This window comes from Medicago truncatula, chromosome 8 (genome assembly GCF_003473485.1).
Source record: "Medicago truncatula cultivar Jemalong A17 chromosome 8, MtrunA17r5.0-ANR, whole genome shotgun sequence".
Classification (NCBI taxonomy): domain Eukaryota; kingdom Viridiplantae; phylum Streptophyta; class Magnoliopsida; order Fabales; family Fabaceae; genus Medicago; species Medicago truncatula.
In genome coordinates, this window is record NC_053049.1 from 49,456,930 (window position 1) to 49,473,140 (window position 16,211).

Sequence of the window (16,211 nt, forward strand, 5' to 3'; positions counted from 1 at the left end):
ACCAGCAATTTCTTGTACATACCAGAAGTGATTGTGAACTTTGAAGCATGGACACTGGGCATGACACAGACACGTCGACATCGATAATGATTTGGGAAAATAACATAATTCAATGGTGTATTTATTATTTTGGTAAGTGTTTGACATGTGCCTGACATACACGTCTAGAACACCAGGCCCGCCTTGTATCAGAAGTGTGGTGTTATAGAGATTGTGAAACTTGGAAGAGTTGGATGCAGGAGCAGAATTGGTGTCATTATGTGTTGAGAAAACAGCAGTGTCGTCTGATGTTTCTCCTTCTATATTGTTGATGGAGGTTTGTTTGTCACGGAATTTTAAGCCTAGAGGAAATCTATGTTTGAAGTAGCAGGACTCTACAGTATGGCCTATTTTCACACAAACTGCATACCTTGTTACCATTGTTGTATTGGTGAATCCTCTTTCTCTTCCATGACCATGTCCTTGTTGAAACATCCCTTTATTTTGACCTTGAGAATATTTAACATGACATTGTAGAGAATATGACTATATATAATATCATATTTCAATTCTAATTTACAATAATAAATTTAAATATGCAAAAAAATAAATGTAGGTTAATAAACTTAAATTATATAGGAGGTTAGAATTTAATCCAGAGTACAACACCTAATATAATAGTGATAGTAATAAAAAATATTATTCATATTTACTTACTAGGCCGGCTTGGTGGGTCTAAGAGCCTTCTCTGTTTAAAAATAAGTCTGGCATATTCCCATCCCTGCCTAGATCTTTTGGAGTTCTAGAAGTATCATTGTTGATAGGATCATCAATGAAAATGTGGTTGTTATTGTTGGTTTGGCTAGAAGAATCAACAAGATCGACCATTGCGGAAAGAAGAAAAGTAACAAGAAAGATTGTGAAGAGAAAAAAAATGTTCAGGGTAGTTCAACAGTCTTGTGTTTTTGCTACTGATGTGATACCAGAGATGAATAAATTGATATTGAATAAATACTTGAATGATTATTAATGAAGAAGAGAAAGGTTTATATACAAGGACAAATGAGAAGCGTAACAAACATGACTGCTTTACTAACTAACTTAACAAACATAAACTATCATCTAATATGGAATTCAAAATAGCAAGAATTATTTCCAGCAAATTTAATAACACCAACTATATTCTTCGTCGTTGGGGGAACATGACTGCTTAGTTTTTAGGATTGACAGGAAATGAGATTTGATAGAACCAGTAATTTATACTCAAGTCTTGGACATTGCCAGCAAAAATGTGATCTGGCCTCAAAAAGATTCATGTGTTGAATTTCATGGTGCACAACCTACAACCTCTGAAGCCAGAGTTACTTGTGATATCAGACTCCGATTGTGAATAAGACGTTTGGAAAGGTGTTAAGATTTACTTGTGGCTATTCAGTTGTGTTATTCTGTTTCTGCTTTTCTAATCAAGTTTCTTAGGCGAGATGAGTTTCAAATTTCAATTTCTTCAATTTGCAGCAGCTCAACTTTGCTGCTAATAAAGCAATGAGCACATCATATTCTCTTGGTAGAATGAAAGTTTTGATGTCTAGCTAGAAATCACAATGATTGTGAAGGTTGAGAGGCTATGTATAGTTTGCATAAATCTCAACATCAAGCAAGTTAGCAATAGCCCATTCACAAAGTATCACTCTCCGTATAGATTGCATAAACATCAACATTGAGAAAGTTAGAACAAACCCTCAACTTACTTCCTAAGTGTTGCTAGACGATTCATAAACTGTTAAAAATATCTTAGACCATTCATTTAACTCTATATTCAAAAAGATAACTTGTTTCATAAAAAATTAATACACAAAATAACAGTGCTGTGACAATTTTTATTAGCATTGAGAAAGACTACAACATATTATGAAGCATCAAAAAACCGTATAGCATGTATTAAGTTTATTTGGGTAAAAAGAAGTTTTTAAGTTCAAATTAACAATCTTGCAAAAAAAATTATAAATTTACTTCAATTTAAGTTGGAGTTTCCTCTAAAAGTAATGTAGCATAGCATGTCAAACAAACCAGTCAATAGAGTACGAAATCAAGTCAAATACAACACCAGAAAATACTAATAATTTTGTAGCTGATGATATAAAAATATCAGGTTTCAGAAATTGTGTAAAGTGTAACAAAAACGAAAGCAGCTGAAACTAACTCAAATTTTTATATGTTATAGCATCTGCATAATAACATATAAAAATTTGGCCGTGATATTGTAAATTAAATAAAAACCTCGTATGAACAGCATTCACCAGAACAGACAAGTTAACTGCATTTACAGTCTTAAATACCTTTTCAATTGTCCTTAGTTGTGTATCAATAAGGCACTAAAGAATTTGCTATTAACAAAAGGGAGAATGAAATCTAAGGACCTATTCAAAACTCTGACTAGAACAAATACCTTTGGCTGGTATCATATCCATACATTTGTTTGGTGTATGTGCTCCTTTCAACCAAACTTTTGAAATGAAGAGCCATAATACCCATTCTAATTTCTCAAAGATAAATATGATTTTTAGGTCCAAAAATGTATTTCTCCCTTGAAAATTCCACCATGATTCAGTCATTTATTTCATAATCTTTGGTTCGTTTCATTACAGTTACTGTGTCTAGATGAGATACGGTTTAGCTGATCGTACCCAGCAAGCACCCCAGCTCCCGCCATCCCTAGAAGCATGTTTGCAGTGACTCCTCGAAATAGAGCTAAGAAACCCTCTTGTCCAACAATCTCACGGAATGCATGCATTGAATTATAATATTTGTTTTGGTGTCCGGAAGTTAGCATCATACGCCGGCGTAATGTGTCAAAAGGATATGCACAGACACCAGATACAGTTGTGATGCTCCAACCTAAAAAGAAACTAGCAAAGAAGTTCCCCTGAAGAAAATAAATAAAAAAAAATTTGAGCCAAGAGAAGCAATTAATTATTAGACCCATATTTTCCCATTGCCTGTGATTATAAATGGTTACCTCAAAAGGGCCAACTAAAAGAATAGGCTTCATGGTGTCATATATCCCAAAGTACATTCCTCGATACATGGTGATTCCAAATATTGAAACACCGAAACCCCTGTACAAGCCAGCAAAACCATCAGTTGATATTGTTTTACGATATACATGAATGAGTCCTTTAAACTGACGGTGACCAGTGGCACGGCACTCAAGTGAATCAGTGGCCAATCTTGTACGTGCAAAGTCCAAATGATACAAAAGTATTGAGGTAGTAGCACCGGCAGCACTGCCTGAAGCCACATTGCCAGCAAACCACTTGATGTAGCCGTCTTTGTCTCTGGAAAATCCAAAGACGGTTTTGAAGTAACCTTTGAATGCAAAATTGAAAGCCTGCGTGGGAAAATATCTAATAACATTGGCCTGGTGACCTCTCCAAAAGGCAAGGAGACCCTCTTGAGCAAAGACTCTATTAAAGGTATTAGACAAACCAAGGTATGGTGTTTTGAGATTTCCTCTTTTAATCATTTCGCTTTGGTTTTGTAATAAAAGCTTCACTCTCTCAATTGGTGCCACTGCAGTTTTAGATATGATTGCTGCTGCTCCTGCCATTACAAAATCCTTTGAAAATGATTCTGATTCTGATTCTGATTCTGATGATTTAACCATATCTCTTCTTCCCTCCCACTAATCCTGATATGATATGGTTTGAAGCAATCGGAATCAGAAGCAGAATTATAATAACTAAATAATAATAATTTAATGAAAAAGTTGAGAAGGGCACCTGAATCGAATGAATTTATTACTTGGATTGCAACATGCTTCCCCTTCTCTTCCAACAAAATCAAGACCGCGATTTTATTTTTATTTTTAACGCTGCGTGCGTCACTCGTTCAATGTATCGTCGGAGGAATCTTTGTGTTCATGAATAAACAATCAATCTGTTTCGTAATCCTCGTGTATACACTAGCAGTAGCACCTCATTTACATTTATTTATTTATTATATTCATTTTTATTTTATTTTTTTCTCTCACGAGCTTTAAATCACTCAATCTCAATCTCTAAGAGCATTTATAATTTTTTTATTTTTAATAAAAGTTCTTATTGATGATCCAATGACTCAAATAGTAATACTCACAATGGTCACCTCACTTAAGGGATGTGGATGTCAGCGAAGACTAAGTCAAAAGATCTTGTAGGCCAAAACTGCCAAAGATAATACATAGGGGGTTGTTTTGTATTTTAATTAGTTAAGGGGTCAAAATCGCAATTTTTGGAAAGATAGGGACCAAAAGTGCAATTAAGCCTTTTTTTATATAATTGGAACCCTTGAATCTTTTTTTGTTTACATGTCATTCATCTAGGACCTTAAATAAACTAAATGGATCATGCGGTAAATGGAGCATATATGAACTCCAATTATATTAGTCTTTCATGTAGAAAACTTCAACGAGAGTTGTTAAAGAAGACATCAACAAAGTATCTACATTTAACAAAGTTAACAACTATTTTCGTCAAATAATGAGGAGAGTGATTACAAACATCGAATAGCACTTTAGAGCCTATACAAAAAATAACGCTATTGAATGTCAACTTGATGGTCCTCTCCATAGCCCCATGGAGTCTTATTGCTTCTCCAATGTTAATTGTGACATGTTATAACCAAAATGTTTCGACTCTAATGGCAAAACTCACTTCATCCATTAAATGAAGATCAACTCATGTTTCGTTTTAGCATATAGAAAAATGAAACATCGAGGTTGCATTTGATGAATCATGTAAGAGAGGGCTGCCACCGAGAACACACTTGCTAAACGAACAACCTCTGTCGAATCAATGTGATGACGAGCATCTTTTCACTCATCCGATAAGTTTTTTTTACCGCAGCAAACAACCTCGGTTGGCAGCTAATACCTGTTCTTCCATGCAAGATTTATAATCTTCACAACCACACATTGCAATTATCCCAAAGTTTGGTACGATATCTTGTAGGCAAAATTATTTCTAAGCACCTATAAACCCCACGTGTCCTTATGATTTATTATTATTATTATTATTATTAAATAAAACTTTGTTGGGTAATGTTTGATTATTGATGTATTAAAAAAACTTGGACTTATTGGCCACTGTCTCTTGAGATAAATTTTATCTTATTAACCATTGGGTTGACCCGATGATATTGGTTTTAGATCTCGGAGTGTGAATCTCCTCAAGGGTTCATATTTGATTTTTCTCGATATCTATTTAGGCGAGACAGTTCAAAAATTCAGGTTACAAAGTGAATCCTGGAACAATAAAAAGTTAAAATCCTCTTATTTGTTATTCTTCGGTTACTATTGTAAAAAATACAACCATCAAATTAATTATGTTTTTGTAAGTCATAACTAAATTAGTATTATTTGTTAATATTTCAAACTACTCATTTTTTATGGTGGCCGATGTTTCAACCCAAACCTTGCATATATTACGATGAAATCTTTCATGCGACACCCTAGTTTACTCATTCATAATTTTTATTTATTTATTTATATCGATATTGATAGAGGGAAGGTTTGTAGGAGGCGGATAGAGTAGAGAGATTAGATTAGATAATAGTAGAAGATAGAACGAAAGAACGAACTTAGAAGAAGCTGAGGCGGCGGGTGAGGAGTGAGTGTTGTTATATTCATTCAATTCAATTGACACAGAGTGACAACAAACAAGTGAATAATGAAATCAATGGCGTCTTCTCAATCTTCGAACAATTTATGGGTATTGCTGGGTTTGGGTTTAGCAGGAATTTATGTTTTAACCAGAAAGCTTAAGCAAACTGTGAAAGAGGATTTGGGTGCTTTCATTCAAAAGCTTCAGTTGCTTCCTCCTCCGCCTCCCGCTCCTCCCAAAGCTCCTCATCCACTCACTTCCCTCACTTTCGCCATCTCCGACTTGTATGTCTTTTCATTTCTAATAACCTAACAATATTATTATTCTTAAATTCTAATTTATCGAATTGAATTCAACAAACAGATTTGACATAGAAGGACACGTGTCTACGTTTGGTCATCCGGAGTGGGCAAGGACGCACGAACCTGCTTCTTCTACTTCACCTGCAGTTTCTACTCTTGTTCAATCTGGTGCTACCTGTATTGCTACTACCGTTCTCGACAACCTCTCTTACGGGTTCGTTTGTTCGTTCCTACCTCCCAATCAACCCTACTTACCCCCCCCCCCCCCTTTTTTTTTTACTTCATTTTATAATTATCGTAATAATTGTTACTTCTTTATTATTTCAGCATCAGTGGCGAAAACAAGCATTTCGGAACACCTAGCAACCCTGCTATCCCCGCCCGTGTACCAGGCGGCTCCTCTAGTGGTGCTGCCGTTGCTGTTGCTGCTAATTTCGTAGATTTCTCTTTAGGTCAGCTTCTTCTTATGGTATTTTTACTACTCATTTATTAACATGCTTCAACATGTTTCTTTAGTAGTCAATTATGGTTTCTAATACGCATGTTCTAAACTAACCTATTACTTGTTCAATGGATGCCAACTACACTTCCGATGATAGCAATCAAAATTTATTATTAGTAATTTGAAGCTACCATACACTGAATTTGACCAGTGAAAGATCTTCTTTTCATAACAAGACATCTGTTTCTCAATTTGTTGTTCAAGTATCTTCACTGACTCCATACTACAAAATTTGATAGGGAGATAGGATGTGTAAACTATGGGGTGATTGAACTGGTTCAGACTAGGAATGAAAAAAATGTATTATTATTATTATTACTATTATTGAATTTATGAACAATAGCAACACACAAACTCATGGATTTTCAAAAATCCGGACTTCCTAATTGCCTAAAAGGCTCCAAATCTAATCAATCGACAAGATATGTCATTCCCTAAGGCTCACCTCTTACTAAATTTCAAGGAAAGATGCATTCGTAACTTTGAATTAATTCATTCTTGTGCCACATGATACGTAAGGATATATGTCTGCGTAATATATTTATAATTTTCTGGTTCAATATCACTAACATGCTGACATGTGAATGTATGTCATACGATTGCATCATTGTGTATTGCAGGTGTTGATACTTCTGGAGGGGTGAGAGTGCCTGCTGGATTCTGTGGGATACTTGGATTTCGACCTTCACATGGTGCTGTTTCTCATGGGGGAATCATACCTGTTTCAACAAGTCTGGACACTGTTGGTATGATTGATTCGTTTATTTATTCTGATTTAAAATATGGGCTTCTGTGCTTAAGTGGCTACTTGATTTATTTTGAACGATTAGTATATTTGCATGGTATAAAGATCAAGTGCAAATTTGGATTTGATTACTTTTTAGCCGCTTTTTTAGATGCTTTCTTTGACAATATTTTGATTATAAATAGTTGAACACAATGAATGAGCTAATACACACCAAGAACAGGATAAAAAGATGTTCTATTACAGCCGTTTTATTTCAACTTTCTTCATACAGTTGCTGGCACTTTCTTACCTTTTATATGCAGATGCTATGCTTCTGTCATCTGCTTCAGTTTGAAACTCACTTTACCTCTGAAATGCTCTTTTCAGGTTGGTTTGCAAAGGATCCTGATATACTGCGTAGAGTTGGCCATATACTTTTACAAGCACCCTTTGTTATGCAACGAAGTCCCCGACAAATAATTATAGCTGATGACTGTTTTCAACATCTAAATGTTCCTCTTGACAGGAGTTCTCAAGTGGTGATCAAAGCCACTGAGAAGCTTTTTGGAAGTATGTTCTTTTGTTGGTCCTTTGCAGTTTAATATAATCCCTATCGTTTTGGTTATCATCGAAAGCTCCTGCCTCAGTTTGTGTGCGGGCTTGTGATTTTTGAATAACCTGTGCTTGTTCTTACTATTGCATTCTGTTATTTTTTTCATTATCAATCATCTTCAGAGCAAGTATTGAAGCATATAAATCTTGAAGGCTATATAAGATCTAAAGTTCCCAGCTTGAAGGCGTGTTCTGGCCAAAAAGCAAATGGTGAACTGAAATCTTCTTCGTTGATATTGCTTGCCAATATTATGCAATTTCTACAAAGGTTAGTTGGAAATATCATTATAATTTGCAGTTTTATGGGAAACTTTGAATGGAAGTTCTGTTTTTTTTTTTTAACTTGTGATTTGGTAGTTTTACATTCAGCAGTTTTGTTGTGTTTTGATCTATCCACTCTTTATCATGTCATAACTCATAACTTCTCCTTTCAATTAGTATTCCTCATTGTGGGTTTACTTAATTTATACTTGTTGTGTATTATGACCGTCTGCAGAAGCCTTGAATAATAATCTGAGATTGTTTTGCCACTCTATTTGCAGACATGAATTTGGACATATGCACGATGAGTGGATGAGCATAGTAAAACCTGATCTTCATCCAGCTGTTTCAGCACAATTGCATGAAAAATTTGATGTATCTGAAGTGGAGATGGAAAACTCTAAATCTGTTAGAAGTGAGATGCGTGTTGCTGTAAATTCACTTTTGAAGGTAATCATTTTTTACTCTACCGCTATATATCTTAGATCCTTTTGATTTGAAGTCAATCTTCATGCTGCCTCATTCCAAATTTAGCTACATTTTTTAAAGCGTTTATTTTACCAGTGGTTTCTCCTTCTTGCTTTCTTAATCAGACAGAAGAGTACATTCACAGATCATAGTGGGTGGATTTTAATGTGATTGTTAAAGAGTTAAAAGCTGTACTAAATTTTAACGAACTTATGGTTGTGGTGAATGGAACATTGTTAATTGCTTTTGTATGGAGTACCTTTAATTTTTATTTCCTACTCTCTTTATAAAAAAATATATTCACAGACAAGCAAAGTGTGTTGTGGGTGCATCATAATATTTGGTTGTTAAGGGTTAAAATTTATGCTGAATTTTACAAACTTGAGTGGACATTTTCAATTGATTTATAGTTTTGAACATACCAATTTTTATAAGTTTTCGATTTAGTATTTTAGTAATTTATATTCTGATAAGGGAAACATAGTTGTTCTGAATTTAATACATTTTAATGCTCTGAAGGACGAAGGAATTTTGGTGATCCCTACTGTAGCTGATCCTCCTCCAAAATTAGGTGGAAAGGAGATCCTATCACAGGATTATCAGAGCCGTGCATTTAGCCTGCTAAGTATTGCTAGCATATCAGGCTGCTGTCAGGTAAAGATTTCACCCTCATGAAACCTGCTTAATGTTATCCGTTTTTTTGTTTTGTTTTGTTTATATTTGTTACTATTTTGTCCGTATCTTCAGAATTTGTTTATATTTCACGGAAACTTGTTTCCTCAATCAATATCATTGCACTCTGTTTGATTTTCATATGTGATAGAACTCAAATTACCAATCTATATGCACCTGATGGGTAAATTCTTTCATAATTGTGATTGTAATGACTTTTGCTCATATTTTCCTAATTTATCTTTTCAGGTCACAGTACCATTGGGATTTTATGACAAGTATCCTGTTTCAGTTTCCCTGATAGCTCGGTATGGGGGTGATCGCTTTTTGCTTGATACGCTAAAGACCATGTATACAAGTCTACAAGAGCAGGCTGATATTGCTGCCACAAGTAAAGCATCAAGAAATGTTGTCAGCAAGGAACAATCCGCTGAGATTGCCAAAGAGAAGGTATAGCTGCAAATAAATCAGATAAATTCAGCAGTCACCTTTTTTTTTTTTGTAATTGTTCTGTATAACTGGCATGGTTATAGTTCTAAATCACCAGTGACGTTTAAAACTATAATATTGTAAAACCATCTAGGACAACAACAACCAAGCCTTTAGATCTTTCTTAATAGGTTCCCTAATAGTTTTTCTAGGTTTTCCTCTGCCTCGATTGATTTGATGACCCTCCATCTGATCTACTCTCCTTACTACATAATCCATAGGTCTTCGTTGTAGATTGCCCAAACCACCACTATCTTTTCTATGATTGGTGCTGCCCGAACTCTTTCTCTGATGTTGTCATTTCTAATCCTATTTTGTGTATTCTTGGGACAAAATGCTGTGTTGGATGTTACCACAAATCCAACGCAATGTCCTCATCTCTGTTGCGCTTATTTTATTCTCATGTTGGTTCTTTACCGCCCAACATTCCGTCCCACACAATTTCACAGGTCTTACATCTGTTTGATGGTTTACATCTCCTATTTCTCCACCGTTTTGTACTATGAAGCCAGGATATTTAAACCGTGTAACTTGTGGTATGACATGATCTCCAACTTTACATCAGGGATATCATTACATTTGGTGTCTTTCATAACTTTCTCTATGCAAATGTAGGGATGATGCTTTTTTTTAGATGTTGTAATTTATCCTTGACCTTCCCCTATAATTTAAGTTGCCCTTTTTATTAAGATGCATCTGATAGTTTTACTTATTAATTCTCAGTTCCTTTTGTGTTTGTTCTCCTCACTCATTATTTTTGGGGTTCATTGTTCAATGATTCAGGGTAATCAAGCCTACAAAGATAAGCAGTGGCAGAAAGCCATTGGATTTTATACTGAAGCTATTAAACTCTGCGGCAATAACGCAACATACTACAGTAACAGGGCTCAAGCGTATCTTGAACTTGGCAGGTAGTGTTTCATTCTTTTGCTATTTATCTGAGTTTCCTGCAAACTAATGGATTTGTTCTCTGTTAATCCAGTTATCTCCAAGCTGAGGCAGATTGTACAAAAGCAATAAGTCTTGACAAAAAGGTAACTTTCATCTTCGAAGAACTTTATCCTTTGAAGTTAATGTCATTGTTTTGAATGATGGCTGTCATTTTAGACTATGACAAAATCTTGTCATCATTTCAAATATACATGTTTGTTGCAAATGAAGACTTCATAATCATTGAATTGCTATTCAGTTTGTAAAGAACAAATACATTTTGAGTTGTATTGGATCCAACAATTTTTGCCCATAGATTAATATAATTTCTATACAACACTCAAGAGAATAAAACAAGGAGAAAAGGAGAAAGAAATAGATTTATGGAAAAATATTTCCTGCTATTGTTCATTCTTTACTCTTCATACCAAGTCCAACTTAATCATATACCTGATTATTGTATGTTTTTTTTGAATGAGATAGCCATGGGCATTTTTCAGTAACGTCCTCTCGTTATTCTTGTTTTAAACAGAGTGTGAAGGCCTACTTCCGTAGAGGTACAGCTAGAGAGATGCTGGGCTACTACAAAGAAGCAATTGATGGTAAGATCTTATATTCTCAACTTTGTTTACATTTTCTCATTTCCTCTAGAAAATTGAAGAGGTTCTCAAACTCGAGAGCCAATCTGAAGCTTTTAAGTTTTAACAGCTAACATGATTCGCCACACATTTCCATTTTGTTGAAGTTCATTTGGTTCTAAAATTATCTAAAATATATAAGAGTTCACTTGACTCTTGCGCCTATTGGGCTTAAGTTGATCCATTGCCCATATTTAGCTGATTTCCGTTTGTGGGCTTCTAGTATTTTTTTAATTTCTTATGGGAACTCAAAAATCATGTTTTGATGATTATTAGAGGACTGTTCAAAATTCAAATGTTTGAACAAGACAACTGCATATTGACGGGGTTTACATTCTGTTATCCTGTTCAGTTATCTCATTTTCATATGAAGATTTTAGAATTTCAAAAGCATAACTAATGAAAGATTTGACATACAGATTTTAAATATGCCCTTGTACTTGAGCCAACCAACAAAAGGGCTGCTTCAGCTGCTGAAAGATTGAGGAAACTATTTTAGTACAAGATTTGAGAGCTGAATAATTGGTCTACATTGGGGGTGACACCGCTGATGCATGATGCTGGTTTTTATGCCCTGAAGTGATTGATGAGTTTCTGGTTACAATAATCATATACAGGAATAATCTGACTCGTGGTTTCTGCCAAGATGATATTGATTCTTTTGTCATTCGCGGCTCGGCATTTTATACCTGGTAACCAGATTGAATCCCAATTTTGCTCGAGGTAAATATATTAGGATTGTAATATCAGTCAAATGAGGCGAATGCTCTTGGTAATAGCTCAGGATTCAGCTGTGCATTTTTCTTAAAAATACTTTGCACTTCACGGGATTATTATTTTTTTGGTTGATTGTACTTCACGGGATTTTAATCTTTGCTCATGTATGTCAAAAGTAGATCATGTTAACGCTAAAAATATTAATATTTCATCTTGCATACAGTTCTGGTCCCCTATTTTACTAAATCCACAATCTTTGTTTCCATATTTTCCCCCACAATTTTGATTCCCTTGTTTTCAAATATATAAGCATTTAGTCACGTCTTATTTTGACTTTCAATTTGGATGGCTTGTCACTTCATTAAATGATGGGGGACTTGCCCTCGGGTAGCAGCTGGGTGACCTAGTTTTTGAGTGACATTGGTGTATTTTACTCCCTCCATTCCTTTTCTTTTGATGTTTTAGCTCTTGACACAAGTTTTAAGGAGTAATTAAAGTATATAAACATTTGTGTATTTTTTACTTAAATGTCCTTATTTATCATTAAATTCACATGTGATAAACCAAAGGTCACAACTACTTTAATAGTTTATTGTGTTTTCCAACAAGGGTAAACTTGAAAAAACAATAACAAATTCACTAAAACATCAAAAGTTTTGGAATATAGTTAAAGTTCTAAAACATCAAAAGAAAAGGAATGGAGGGAGTAGATGAGAGAGGATGGTGGATGAATGATTAAAATGAAATAGTTAGATGATAGAGAATGATTGATTAAGAAAGACATATGAGCAAAATGTCACCAATATCATCAAGTAGGGGCGTGCATGGTATAAAACCAAACCAAACTGAAACCAAATATAGGTTTTCGGTTCCTAAATCCATTTAACTAAAAACCGGTTTTTTTGGCAAAAGCAGTTTGGATTTGGGTCAGAATTGGTTCAGATCCAGTTTGGCATAAAAATTATTTTGGTGGAATTGAACCAGTTTTAAACCGGTTTTTTTAACTGAAAAACCCGTTCTCCCCACCACCACCATCTAATTACTCCTTTCATTGACATCTATCACCAACCATATTCTTCCATGTGTCTGTCCTCTTCCTCATTCGTTAAAAACTGTAATTTATTCTCATCTCTTTTCACTTCATTGTTGTCGGTTAAATCTCTCCGGCGAAAGCAACGCCACTGGATTACCGCATCGCAGCCGGCTCGACGAGAATACTGCCGTTGATGATCTCGAAAACATCGGACTCACTATTGATGTACTACTCCGCCATGAACTCCCTCCGTCGTCGGCGTATCTAACACTCAACTCCGATAACGGAAAGAATCCTCTTTGCTGGAAAAACGGTGATTTCATTTCTCTATAGTATTAATTTACAAGCCAAACAATGACGTGAAAACATTCTCCAGAGTCCAGAGCCTTTATAGTAAATTAATTTCATTTTTGAACTAAAACAGTCTTTCCTAATGAACCAAACAACGACGTGATTTGAGAAAGGTGATGAGTTTGTAAATTGATTCTGAAGGTGAGTTACTGAGTTTTGCCTTTGAGAATGAAAAGGTAAACCAGATTAACTTTTCTGAAATTATATGGACTGGTTTGATTTTTCACTAATTGGATTGGGATTTTAAAAAATGGATCAGGTTTGGTTGTCATTTGGTCAAGGTTAACCAAATTTTATGAACACCCCTATCATCAAGTGCTATGTCACCCAAGTGCCACCGCTTGCCCTCAATGATGATGTGGCAGCCATGCCATATTTTATTTTGTTTATAATATTTAAATAAAAACATAATTAATTTAAAATAAAACAAATTTAAATATTAAATTTAGAAAGATGAATAAAAGAAGTGAGATTGGAGATTTAGGTATGTCCTTGTTACTTCACTTCACTTGTATAATAGTTCAAACTTACGTCCAATAAGATTGAGGAACTTAGACATGCCATTACCCGTAAGTTGTTTTCCCATCTCCAGGGGACCAATTACTGCATCACAAAACACCATTTTTCTTTCTTTCAATCGTTAGCTAATGGTATTTAAGTTTAAACCTTGCTTCATGTTGCAACAAGCATGCGAAAATTGTATTAATCAAAATGGAAACAGATGGTTTTATCACTTAGGAGCTTAATGTTCCGAGAGGGAACACACCATCACTTCTAACCATAGTTTTTTTTTTTTTTTTTTTTTTTTTTAATATTATGAGTTTCAAAGTGGGTAGTGCAGTTCAAAGCCTATGAATATTATTAAGATATGGATAGTTGCTCTTTGGAGTTGCTTCATGATTGTAGATGTGTTGTACTGCGCTAGTTTTTTTTGTTATTTCTCCTTTTACTAAAAATGAGTATTATTAAGATTTGAATATATCATATTTCTATATTTAATCGCTCATTTTTCAATGGATAGATTATTTTTCGTTTAAAGGAATCTCGGTTTTTCAATTACTCTAGTTAGAAGAAAACATTAAAAAGATGAAAGGGAACATGGTGGTGCATTTACAAAATCCAGAGTAGCAAAATGTAACATTAATTAAACAAGTACATAAGATACAAGACACCAATTTTTTTTATTTTTTTTTGGAATATAGTCTTTGATTCTAACACTGAAAGACCTTCTAAATTTGATAGTCATTAATAGTTGATGCTTGGAGTCTGATTTGCTTATTGAATTTCTGAATAAACTCTTCCACACTCTTATTGCGATCCTCATTCGACATCTTAGAAAACTCATTTTCTTCTACTTTTAGTTCTATCTTCATGTAATCTAACCTTCTCACTGAATTCTTCCTTTCATCAATAACAACATACTTGGCTCTATTGTAGGAAATTAATGCAGCTTTCTCTAATCCATGTTCCTTATGACCATCATCACCATCTATTTGCAATTCAAGTGTTGACTTCTTCTCATTTGTAGTATCATCACCAGTACAAATTTTCTTTGGTTGATTTTGTACCACAATTTCCAACACACGTTCGGGGACAATTTTATATCATCTAGCTCTTGAATTGCTTATCAACTTGAAGATGATATAGATATAACTTCAAATAAATTTTATATTGAAACATTAAATACACAATTTCTAAGAAAAAACTTGTACATTTTGCTAGTGAAGGTATGGAGATGCTTCTTGGACCCTATTCTTTCTCTTCTGTAGAAACCGTTGCAAAGATCTCTTCATTGAAAGGCCTGACTGCACTGGTGTTGTTGGCTCTGACCCTCTTGGTGTCTTCACTTTTTCTTGCAACTTAATTTTATTTGCAAGCATTAAGATCGATTTGGCCTGTACAACATTCACATTAACCCATTTATTTATTTATTTATTTTTATAAAGAGATAGCAAAATCATTTTTTCATTTATTTATCGGCCTAGTCAAGAACAGAGGGCGGTAAAAATGTAGTATACCTGAAACTCTGTGACATCAGTAAGACACATCTTCCCATCATAGAAAATGGTCAGCGGCTGTTGCTGATTTTGCATTGGGCTTTCCTCTTCTACCCCTCTTCAATGGAGATAGAGAATTAACAAAGAATTAATTTAATAACCAAATTAACATAGTATAACAAATTGAAAAAATGGAAAGGGCATACAAAGAAATTAAAGCATTATCTTATCTTACTTACATGTGGTGGTTGCTGTTGTTGTGATTGCCAGAATCATAGAGAGGAAAAAGGCAGAGTTCTAAGTTACTACAATTCCTCCTCATTTTTACTATATTTACTTAAGGGTTTGAGAATTGAGAGATAGAGAGATGTGTTAATGTTAAAGGTATAGAGAGAAGAGAGTAGCTAGCTGTATTATATATATGGCTAAAGTGCAGCTGGAATGGAAAATGAAAAGAAAATTTCGGCGTGGGAACAGACACAGAGATTTGTTTAAGTTGCGCTGTCTGTCTTACATTAAGAATTAGTACATGTGTTTTTAACAAAGAAAAGGATTGGAATTTGAGCATGTGTTCAATGTCTTTTTATTAGTAAAAAAATTAAGATAAGATTTGTGTCCCCGCACACCGGAAGCATGTCGCTCCTTACTCGTGTCGGCACCACGGGATCATCACTTTAAATTATGGATTTTATTAAGGATTTAAAAATAAAAATAATCCATAACTTTCATATAAAAAAAAGTCTTGCTAACCCCTCAGGTTAAGGAAACCAAAAGTAGTATGTTTGCATTGGTCTCAATAACATTTTGATTTTTAAAAAGTTAAATTTATCATTTTTCACCATTTTTCAATGTTATATTTCTATTTTTATCCCCTTATCCAATGCCCAAAGGACA

General features: G+C 34.4%; 3 protein-coding genes across 3 annotated transcripts; 1 reads left to right on the top strand and 2 right to left on the bottom strand.

Moving 5' to 3' along the window:
* Positions 1 to 2,216: 2,216 nt before the first annotated feature.
* LOC11412399 (ADP,ATP carrier protein ER-ANT1) lies at positions 2,217 to 3,982 on the bottom strand. The gene is made up of 3 exons (XM_003631065.4): positions 3,759 to 3,982; positions 2,996 to 3,667; positions 2,217 to 2,902 (listed from the first exon to the last, which is right to left on the bottom strand). The coding sequence occupies exons 2-3, from the start codon at positions 3,641 to 3,643 to the stop codon at positions 2,597 to 2,599; spliced, it is 954 nt and encodes a 317-aa protein (XP_003631113.1). The 5' UTR covers positions 3,644 to 3,667; positions 3,759 to 3,982; the 3' UTR covers positions 2,217 to 2,596.
* Positions 3,983 to 5,524: 1,542 nt separating this feature from the next.
* Positions 5,525 to 12,182, top strand: LOC11410152 (translocon at the outer membrane of chloroplasts 64). Its single transcript, XM_003631066.4, has 13 exons — positions 5,525 to 5,902; positions 5,982 to 6,134; positions 6,248 to 6,372; positions 7,043 to 7,168; positions 7,537 to 7,719; positions 7,885 to 8,029; positions 8,304 to 8,472; positions 9,010 to 9,144; positions 9,412 to 9,612; positions 10,435 to 10,562; positions 10,634 to 10,685; positions 11,114 to 11,183; positions 11,639 to 12,182. The coding sequence occupies exons 1-13, from the start codon at positions 5,685 to 5,687 to the stop codon at positions 11,716 to 11,718; spliced, it is 1,785 nt and encodes a 594-aa protein (XP_003631114.1). The 5' UTR covers positions 5,525 to 5,684; the 3' UTR covers positions 11,719 to 12,182.
* Positions 12,183 to 14,407: 2,225 nt separating this feature from the next.
* Positions 14,408 to 15,835, bottom strand: LOC11406039 (protein TIFY 5A). The gene is made up of 3 exons (XM_003631068.4): positions 15,557 to 15,835; positions 15,339 to 15,435; positions 14,408 to 15,215 (listed from the first exon to the last, which is right to left on the bottom strand). The coding sequence occupies exons 1-3, from the start codon at positions 15,637 to 15,639 to the stop codon at positions 15,039 to 15,041; spliced, it is 357 nt and encodes a 118-aa protein (XP_003631116.2). The 5' UTR covers positions 15,640 to 15,835; the 3' UTR covers positions 14,408 to 15,038.
* Between the last annotated feature and the right edge of the window lie 376 nt (positions 15,836 to 16,211).

Excerpts from the sequence above, each read along its gene's own strand:
- LOC11412399 (XM_003631065.4), bottom strand. The coding sequence starts at position 3,643 with ATGGTTAAATCATCAGAATCAGAATCAGAATCAGAATCATTTTCAAAG. Across the intron at positions 2,903-2,995 it reads TTTTAGTTGGCCCTTTTGAG|GGGAACTTCTTTGCTAGTTT; the intron begins GTAACCATTTAT and ends TATTTTCTTCAG.
- LOC11410152 (XM_003631066.4), top strand. The coding sequence starts at position 5,685 with ATGAAATCAATGGCGTCTTCTCAATCTTCGAACAATTTATGGGTATTG. Across the intron at positions 7,720-7,884 it reads CACTGAGAAGCTTTTTGGAA|AGCAAGTATTGAAGCATATA; the intron begins GTATGTTCTTTT and ends AATCATCTTCAG. Across the intron at positions 8,473-9,009 it reads CTGTAAATTCACTTTTGAAG|GACGAAGGAATTTTGGTGAT; the intron begins GTAATCATTTTT and ends AATGCTCTGAAG.
- LOC11406039 (XM_003631068.4), bottom strand. The coding sequence starts at position 15,639 with ATGAGGAGGAATTGTAGTAACTTAGAACTCTGCCTTTTTCCTCTCTAT. Across the intron at positions 15,436-15,556 it reads AACAACAGCAACCACCACAT|AGGGGTAGAAGAGGAAAGCC; the intron begins GTAAGTAAGATA and ends TCTCCATTGAAG. Across the intron at positions 15,216-15,338 it reads CTGATGTCACAGAGTTTCAG|GCCAAATCGATCTTAATGCT; the intron begins GTATACTACATT and ends AATGTTGTACAG.